This window comes from Elephantulus edwardii, unplaced genomic scaffold (assembly GCF_000299155.1).
Source record: "Elephantulus edwardii isolate Elephantulus edwardi_28Jun2011 unplaced genomic scaffold, EleEdw1.0 scaffold00155, whole genome shotgun sequence".
In the NCBI taxonomy this organism is placed as follows: Eukaryota; Metazoa; Chordata; class Mammalia; order Macroscelidea; family Macroscelididae; genus Elephantulus; species Elephantulus edwardii.
This window is the reverse complement of record NW_006399905.1, coordinates 7,802,195-7,811,886: the sequence shown is the minus strand read 5'-3', so window position 1 is coordinate 7,811,886 and position 9,692 is coordinate 7,802,195. Positions and strand designations below refer to the sequence as shown.

At 44.7% G+C, this 9,692-nt stretch overlaps 1 protein-coding gene across 1 annotated transcript in view; it reads left to right on the top strand.

Moving 5' to 3' along the window:
- Positions 1-9,692, top strand: part of LAMA3 (laminin, alpha 3) — a 383,386-nt gene that overhangs the window by 169,733 nt on the left and 203,961 nt on the right. Inside the window, 5 exon segments of the mRNA XM_006895048.1 lie at positions 1,470-1,569; positions 2,369-2,421; positions 2,937-3,042; positions 6,427-6,526; positions 9,081-9,237. Of these exon segments, the coding sequence (XP_006895110.1) occupies positions 1,470-1,569; positions 2,369-2,421; positions 2,937-3,042; positions 6,427-6,526; positions 9,081-9,237 (516 nt within the window).

Here is a 9,692-nt window from a genome sequence, read left to right as displayed (position 1 = left end):
GGGGGTGGGGGTGGGCGGGGAGAAAAGTGCATCAATGAATGAATGGAATTCCAAAATCTCTGTAGATGTTCATTGAAATTAAAAAAATAAATAAAATAAAAAAAGAATTAAAAAGACCTAAGTGATGTTGAGTGTTACATGTTGAGCAGCTAATCAGAAGGTGAACAATTTGTGGGTGCTCTGTCTTTGAAAGATGAATATGTAGTTTCCTCCCAGAAAAAAAAAATTCACAATCTCTCAAACTAGATAGAAAATCAACATAAGTCAGAATCTACTCAACAGTGGTGGGGTTAAATCGCAGCATATTAGATAAGACACAAAGAATCATCAACCTGTTTCTATCATGTTGAGTTCATCAACATGATAGTACCCTATATGGGAACCCTATAAGGGAACCCTAAATGGGAACCGCATATGGAAATAACAATCTACCTCTCCCTGTAGGTTACTCTGAGGGTGTTGCCACCATGGAGCCCAGCACCTAAGTGTGACTCATATCATTAATAAAATTAAGAAACTCAAAGGCCAACTGTACATTACACAAAACTGTATACAAAGTAAGACTAATGCGTTTGATATTCTGCCAGGTATGATGCCGAGGTACTTTGAATTGTCACTGGTGTCAAGTCAATTCTATCTCAGTCACCCTCTGTCAGGTTTTAGACGTTGTGAATGAGAAGAGACTGTTCATCTTTCTCCCAAGAGATTTGAACAACTGACTGTTTAGTTAGCAATGCAACTTGGGATGCCCCACACCATCGGAGCTTTAAAAAAACTGATCTTGGCCTCTGAGCCTAGAGATGCTGAGTATCCCAAGCTCTGAGTGGGTTAGTGGTGAGTGGTAAGTGGTGAGAAGTTCATCCGCTGTGGATGAAACTGTAGGGAATTTAAGAGAGGCTGGCGTATTCTAGAAATGTTCCCTTATCACTCCACGAGGCATCCCTGAGTTGATTCTGACTCATGACCGCCCTCGTGTGGCAGATTAGAACTGTGCGCCGTCTGCTTTCCACTTCCCCCCCAGTAGATTGTCAAGTCTTTCTTCTGCCTGGATTTGAGCCTGCAACCTTCAGATTAGGAGCTAAGCATTTTAACCATTTCCCCTACCCAAAGATTCCCAGATAAGCCTAGTTTCTTACTGATTCTCATGTTGTTAAATATCCAGATGTTTTTCCATTTTCTTAATGATATCACACGGACACAGTACTATAAAAGAGTCGTTTTTCTTTTTTCCACATTTAAATTTTTTTGTGTGTGGTAAGAGTGGATTATGTGTGTATAAAACAAATGAATAATGCATAAAGGAATTAGTATACTGTTGAAATCAGTCCACTACTATTATTCTGATACACTTGTTTAATTTAATTTTCTTGGCCAAAATGTATTTCCGTGACAAGCCTTTGTTCAGTTACTAAGTTTGAAAGCATGTCTTAAGTCCACAATGTCAATGTTAGCTTGATTTTCTTTCGAAGGGGTATTGTCAATGCAAGCTTCATGTTGAAGGCCCCACTTGTAGTGCCTGTAAACCATTATATTGGAATCTGGCCAAGGAAAATCCCAATGGCTGCACAGGTAAGACTTCCTCTCCGCCACACCTTGCTGTATTAGCTTCCTCTTCATTTTCTCTGTTCAGTGGCTACATTTACAAAAGGCCTATTTATGAGTCCATGTTTCTGACATTCTGTGTCATAAAAAAATTGATATCCCCTTTCCATGTCTATTTTGGTGTTTGTTAAGGCAGCTCCCTGATAGATGGCTTTGTGATACATTTCTTGTTTACTTTTAGGGAGCTCTGGGGGCACATTGCATGGGGAGTTTATGCTGCTAACCTAGAGTGACCCTCTCTCCTTTAGTTTGAATCCATCAGCTCGTCTGAGGGAGAAAGATGGGCAATCTCTTCTCATATCGTCTCTAAAACCTGCCGGAGGGTCAGCTAAGAGTCCGAGGCCATGAGTTGATTTGTTTTAATTAATTGTAGTGTAATTTTACGCTAGGATTTTAAGCCAGGATAGGAACTTAAAAGCACAAAGATGAAGGTGTTGTGTGAGTGTCCTTGAGTGGACCATGTAACCACCTCTGTAAGCGTCCCACTGAGGCCGTTGACGCTAGAACCTTCTAAGCACTTCGTGCTGCTGCAGCTTTTATTTTGGAATGGCCAGAAACTAGCAGTTATTCCCAGTGCATGGAATTTTACACAGTATTGATCTGTCTGTTCTGTGCATCTTGGCAGGCAATCCAATTTTAGGCACCAGCAGCACACACCATAATTCTGCTGAATTGTACTCGAAAGGGTGCATGCGTGGTATTGCAGGCGGGTGGAGTTCCCAGAAGTGGGGCCTTGTCCTCATGCAACCCTTGCTTGTCTTCACAGCGTGCCAGTGTAACTTGGTGGGAACTGTGAGTGGAATTGGAGAATGTGGGCAGGTAATGTGGGAAGACTTTTCATACAATAGCAATATTGAAGGGTTGCAGTGGGAGTTAGTGCCTCTCTAACTGTACGTGTGGCATAATGGGGATGCAGTCTAGACTAGGTGCCGTTCTTAGTGTACCTCATGCATAATTATAACTCATCTGTCAGGGGAGGCCTGAGTGTTACTGTGATGCTCACCTGAGCTTCCAGACCTGGGTAGATTGAGAAGAAAAGACTGGTGATCTATTTATGAAAGTGAGTCAATGGAAGCTCTGTGGGTCCCTGTGTTCCATAATAACCAGCCCCGGGGACAGCGCAGGACCCAGCTGTGCTCCCTCCTCTCCTGCACAGTGGTCCCCATGAGGTGGGGGCTGACCCAGTGACAGCAAGGAGCAACCGTAGGATGTGCAGGGGACTTTTTTTAAGCTTTATGATCTTGCTTCATGTTATACAATAAGCTAACTTGAAATCTTGACAATGAGAGAATTCTGTCATTTTATTGCATTTTGTCACCTGGCCTGTCCGGTAGGGAGATGGTGGCTGTCATTGCAAGCTCCACGTCTGGGGTGATTCCTGTGACACATGCAAAGATGGATATTTTGCTTTGGAAAAGAGCAATTACTTTGGGTGTCAAGGTAAGTGTCTCTAATGGGACCTGTTGGTATAACTAGAGTGTTGGCAGCTAATGGCCCAGCCCAAATTTATTTTCTCTGTTTGCAGTCTTTGCCTAGACTTTCTGGTGGTATGGCACGGGAAAACTGTCCAGAGATTTGCACCATCATAGTTGAAACTAGTATATGAACTACTTAGACCTTCCTGCCATACTGTTGACTTTATGTTAAGTTGAGCCCTGGTGGCCTAGTGGTAAGAAGCTGTGCTGCAATCCCAAAGACACGTGGTTAGAGGCCACAGGGGAAGGATGGGCAATGTCTTCCTGTGCAGTTAACTGCCTCTGAAAACCCGCTGGAGGGTCAACTATGGGTTGGTTCTGACTTGATGGTGTGTTGTTGTTGTTAAGTGCCGTCGAGTCGCAGGTGACTCATAGCGACCCTATGAAGGAGAGTCCTTGACAAAGGTGACTTGATGGTACACAACAAAAAATGTGAATTGGAAATGGGAGGATAATCTGTTATTTCTTTAAGTTTTAGAAATAATAATTGTATTAAGCAATAAAAAGACAATTGCCCTACAATTTTGTTCTTCTATCTCTCATGGTTTTATGTGCAGTTATCTGTGGTTGTTTTTATGTGCCATCGAGTCACTTGCAACTCAGAGTGACCCTTTGTACAACAGCTCTGAATCCTGCTCTATCCTCTGCCAACCTTATTGTCTCTGATATACCTACTTCCATTCCTCCAGTCACTGAATCAATCCATCTCATCGAGGGTCTTCCTCTCTTGTGCTGTCCCTCCACCCTCCCAAGCATGATGTTACTCTACAAGGACTGTACATTCCTTGCAACATGCCCAAAGCATGTCAGACAAAGCTCCAGAATCCTTGCCTCCAAGAAGCAGCCTGGTTTCACCCTCTCTAGGATGAACTTGTTTGTTCCCCTAGCAGTCCATGGTATACCCAATATTCTTCTCCAGTACCACAGCTCAAAGGCATCAATTCTCCTTTGTATCATCTGCCTTTCTGACACATAGCAAATAATTGTGAAGACTATGGTCTGGATCAGGTGCACCTTAGTCTCCAGACTGATGTTATTGCTCTTCAGTATTCTGGAGAGATCCCTGACAGCAGACTTTCTCAATGCAATTCATCTTTTGATTTCCTGGCTTCTGGTACCAAGAGTGCTGATTGTGGAGCCAAGCAAACTAAAGCTGTTAACAGTCTCAATCTCTTCACTCTGTATCATGATGCTGCCAATTGGCCCAGAGGTGAGAAACTTTGTTTTCTTGATGTTGAGCTTCAATCCACATTGAAGGCTGCAGTCCTTGACCTTCTGCAGCAGATGCTTCAGGTTCTCCTCAGTTTCAGCAAGCAAGGTTGTATCATCTACATTATGCAGGTTGTTGATGAGTCTTTCTCCAATCCTGATGCCACATTCCTCCTCTTAGAGCCCAGCCTCCCAAATGATCTCTTCTGCATATATATTGAAAAGGATTGGCGATAGGACACATACCTGGTGTACACCCTTCCTGACTTCGAACTATGCAGTATTTCCTTGCTCTGTTCTGATGACTGCCTCCTGGACCAGTTTTAGGTTTCATGTAAGCACAATCAAATGTTCTGGGATTCTCTTTCTTTTCAGAGTCAGCCACAGTTTGCTGTGATCCACACAGTCAATGCCTTTGCATGGTCAATGAAATACAGATCTATGATGGTATGCATAGGAATCAGATCTATTACATCTGTGGAAAGACTCTCTGAAGAAGCTCAATATCAGCTGTGAAAACTAGGCCAAGTGCTGATTGTGGCACAATCCACCAACTACTCATATGCACGTTCAAGCTGAAGCTAAAGAAAATGAAATAAAGTCCACAGAGACCAAAATGGCCTTGAGTCAATCTCACTCAAATGTCAAAACCATCTCAGGAACAGGTTTGAGGCCTTGAACACCAATAAGTAAAGACCAGATGAGCTGTAGGAGGGGGTCAAGAATATCATCCATGAATAATGCAAAAGTTCATTACACGTCTCGTGAGTTACATAATTTTCTAACAGCACTGTACTTCTGCCAACTTTAGATTAGACACCAGGGCTATAGTGGGCTGTAATCGCACAGCTGCAGTTCACAAGTGGATTCGTGGAGAGCACTGTTTAGTTGTGAATTCCTTACTCCTGTCCGATAAATGATACAGGAGAAAGAAGACACGTGCCAGACCGGGATGATTGATCCTTGGTTGTCACAGCTCGTGGATGGAGGGTAAACACGCAGCGTGGAGATAATGCAGTAGGATTTGTGGTGTGGGCTGCTATGATACATCGTTACCAGAGGGCCCAACGATGAAAATAACAGGAATCTGTCCTCTCCTAGCTCCTGAGCATGGAGGTTGGAAATGAGGGTACTGGCAGGGCCGTGCTCCCACTGAGGCTTCCTCCTCTTTCCAGCTCCTGATAATCCCAAGCACGCCTGGCGAGTGGCGGCATCACTAGTCTGCTTCTGTCTTCACATGATCATCTTCCATCTGTGTTTCTCTGCATCTTTGTCTCTTCTTAAAGGGCCAGCAGTCACATTTGCTGTTCACCCTCCTCCAGTACAACCTTGCTGTTGTTGTTGTTAAGTGCTGTCTAGTTGCTTGCAACTCATAGCGACCCTATGTACAGCAGCCCTAAACTCTTCTCTGTCCTGTGCCAATTGCACTGTCTCCGGCACACTCATCCTGATTACCCCAGTCACTGAATCAATCCATCTCCCAGAGGGCCTTCCTCTCCTGCGCCTGCCCTCCACCCTCCCAAGCATGATGTCCCTCTCCAAGGACTGGTCCCTCATTACAACATGTCCAAAGTATGTTAGAGGAAGCCTCAGAATCCTTGCCTCCAAGGAGCCACCCGGTTTAACCCTCTCCAGGATGAATCTGTTTGTTTTCCTAGCAGTCCATGTTATATTCAATACTCTTCTTCAACACCACAGGTCAAAGGCATCAATTCTATCCTCCCTAGTAATTGTGCAACTCTCTGACACATAACAAGTGATTGCAAAGACCATGGCCTGTATCAGATGCACCTTAGTCTTATGTTAACTAATAATATCTGCTAAAATGTCATTTCCAAATTAGCTCACTTCCACAGATAGTGGGGAGCTCTGGTGATTTAGTGGTAAGGAGTTACGCTGGCAACCCAAAGGAACACGGTTTGAATTCACCAGCGGCTCCACAGGAGAAAGATGGGCAGTCTCCTCCCAGGTGATTTACAGCCTCTGCGAACCACTGGAGGACCAGCTCTGAGTCAGTTCTGACTCAGTGGTACACAGCAACAACATAACCACGGACAGTGGAGCTAGGTCTTGAATGTTGCAGTCTGGGGACCCGTAATAGATACGTGACTGGTGACTGCCATTATCTTCTGCCTTCCAGGGTGTCAGTGTGACGTTGGCGGTGCTCTGAGCCCCATGTGCAGTGGGCCCTCCGGAGCGTGCCAGTGCCGAGAGCACGTGGTGGGGAAGACGTGCCAGCGGTGAGTCTTCAGGGACGTTTCTTCTCAGCTTCTAGTCACTGTTGTGGAAAACAGTCTCGGCTGTTCTTAGCTATGCTGTCTTTACAAGATAAAGGGCAGAGAAAACTGTGCTAGAATTTGAAATCTGGAGACTCATCTCCAAGTCTAATGAAAGCATGAGTCAGCATTGCCCTTAAAACAAAACCAATTTCATGCTACAGAAGGACTTCCCCTGACGGGTCTCACAGGTACAAAAGGCCAGGTGGGTGACATGGGATGTGGAAGTGTTAGGATAGGTTCCCATGGCAGAAGGAACTTCCAGGTAGGAATGAGAGCACAGGAGGGCAGAGGGGATGAGTCCAAGTAAGATGAAGTTGTTGTGGACATCGTGATAAGTGGAGAAAAGATTGAAATTGTCAATGACTTTCTCTTACTTGGATCCACCATCAATCAATCCCCTTGGTACCAGCACTCAGGAGATCAGGAGACATATTGCACTGGGAAAGTCTGCAGTCAGAGACCTCTCCAAATTACCAAGGAACAATGATGTCAGTTTGAGGACCAAAGTGTGCCTGATTCAGTCCATAGTCCTTCAATCATTTGCTGTTTCTGAGAGCTGGACAATGATTAAAGATGACAGAAGAAGAATTGATGCATTTGAACTGTGGGACTGGAGAAGAGTACTGAATATCCCATAGACTACCAAAAGAGCAAACAGATATGTCTTTAAAAAGTGCAGCCAGAGTGCTCCTTGGAGGCAAAGATGGCAAAGCTTTGTATCACATACTTTGGGCATGTTGTTAGGAGAGGTTGTTCCTTGGAAAGGGACATCATGCTTGCAGAGATGGAGGGTTGGCAAAAGAGAGGAAGACCCTCAACCAGATAGAATGACACAGTGGCTGCTGCAGTGGGCTCAAGTATGTCAGAAATGATGAGGATGGCACAGGATAGGATAGGGTTCGGATCTGTGGTTCGTAGGGCCTCTGAGTTGTACTCGACTCAGTGACACCTAACAACAACAACAATTGTCATTGGGTCCATAATAGAAGATATGGGAAGAGGACAATTTCTATAGACTTGTGCTAAATGACTTTCACATCTTATTTCTTGGAATAAGTAGATAAGTAGAGGTTTTATGCTTTTAAGCTTTTTGTTGTGGTTTGAGTGAGAGAGACTGATTTCCATTCAGTCATTCGTGTTGTTTCATGACACTGATTACAGTGCCTGTATTGTAACTGCATTCTTCCTGGCTCCTCTCTGTGACTCTCATGTCCATTCTGTCCTATCCCTTTCTGCCTTCTGTGAGCTATCCCTGTGCAAAGGTGGCAACCCTGTGGATCTCATATGGTTGATTGTCCCAAGGACTGAGAACCCCCTTCATGTTGCTGTTCACTTTGTATAGGCTTGCATATTGTTTGGCTGAAAGTTGAGCTATGGGAGTGAGTTAGATTCCAGACTTGAAAGATGATGAAGGGTCATAGTCTTAAGAATTCCACCAGTTTCTATCATTGCTAACACTGATAATGTTCATATTTTTTGAGTTTTCTTCTATATGCTTCTGGTAGCCTGCCCAAGCCTCTTAGTTGTGACTCCTTTCAGAGTGGTGGGCAGTGGTAGCCGGGCACCATCTAGTTCTTCTGGTCTCAGTGTCATGGAGGTTGATATATGTGAGGTCCATACATCTTTGATTTTATTCACTCTTCCTTGCTCAGACAAGGAAAGACCAACAGTTGCACCTTAGATTGGTGCTTCCAAGCATGTAAGATCCCTGGTTCCTACTCACTAATAAGATATACCATATTGTGTTGTGGACTGTGTTATGTCAATTGATTTTGATGTCCCCTGAGACCCAGCAACTCACATCATCAGGGTACTAGGTTATGACTTCGAAGTGTACATATCTTTGCCCTGCTAGGCTGTATATATTCATGGGTATACTTGCAGCACATATACATGTGTATGCAGAAATGTCATCTGATAAGCCTGTGTGGAGATGTAGTCACTTTCACCTGCCCATACCCATTCATCTTGCCTGTCTGCCTATGTATCTACTTATAGAATGGTGTTTGCTGTTATTGATAAGGTGGGATTATGTAAGTAATAGTATCTACATTTGTTGTCTGTAACTCCTGTGCACCTCCCAGTGTCTTCCTTTTCTTTAGAGATATTGTGCTGCTGAGTCTGTGTTCTGTGATTGTTTGCACTGAGTGAAAACTATAATCCAGGGAAACAGCCGGGGAGCCTCTCTCATTCATCTGGATCGAATGCATTCTGCCAGCGATGGGCAGGTGTTTCAGCAGTAGCTGGAGGGATTAGGGAGTCCTAGTGTGTTGCCAGTTGATGTGCTTGGTTTGGCTGCTGACTGGAAAGGTTGGAGGTTTGGGTCTATCCAGAAGATCTTCAGGAAGCCTGAAGCTCTGCATCAGAAAAATGAGCCAGGAAAACCCGGTGGAGCACAGTTCTTTTCTGGTAGAAATGAAAAAAGGGGCGGGGGGGGGAAAGAAAAAGGAAAAAAAAAAGGACTAAGAGTTTTCAGATCTAAGGAATTTCACATCATTTTTGTTGTTCATTAAAGACCTGAAACCAATTACTATTTCCCGGATTTGCATCATATGAAGTATGAGATAGAAGATGGCACTACACCTAATGGAAATGACGTTCGCTTTGGATTCGATCCCCTGGAATTCCCTGGGTTTAGCTGGAGAGGATATGCCCAGATGACCACAGCTCAGGTATGGGGGTATGTGGACCTGGGGAGCAGCTTCATGGGGGGGGTCGTCCGTTTCCATCCCAACAACCCTAGCAATGACCTCCCAAAGAGACAGAGCATCCCTAGTGGGTCCCAGGGTTCTCTCTCTTCATGATGCGGGCTGGGGTTGGAGTTGGAGTGCTGTATTGTTGTTGTTGTTGTTATGTGCTGTCGAGTCGCTTGCGACTCATAGCGACCCTATGTACAACAGCCCTAAACTCTCCTCTGTCCTGTGCCAATCCTACTGTCTCTGATACACTCATCCCAATTACCCCAGTCACTGAATCAGTCTACCTCATAGAAGGTCTTCCCCTCCTGTGCTGTCCCTCCACTCTACCAAGCATGATGTCCCTTTCCAAGGACCGGTCCCTCCTTACAACATGTCCAAAGTATGTCAGACGAAGCCCCAGAATCCTTGCCTCAAAGGAGCTGCCCGGT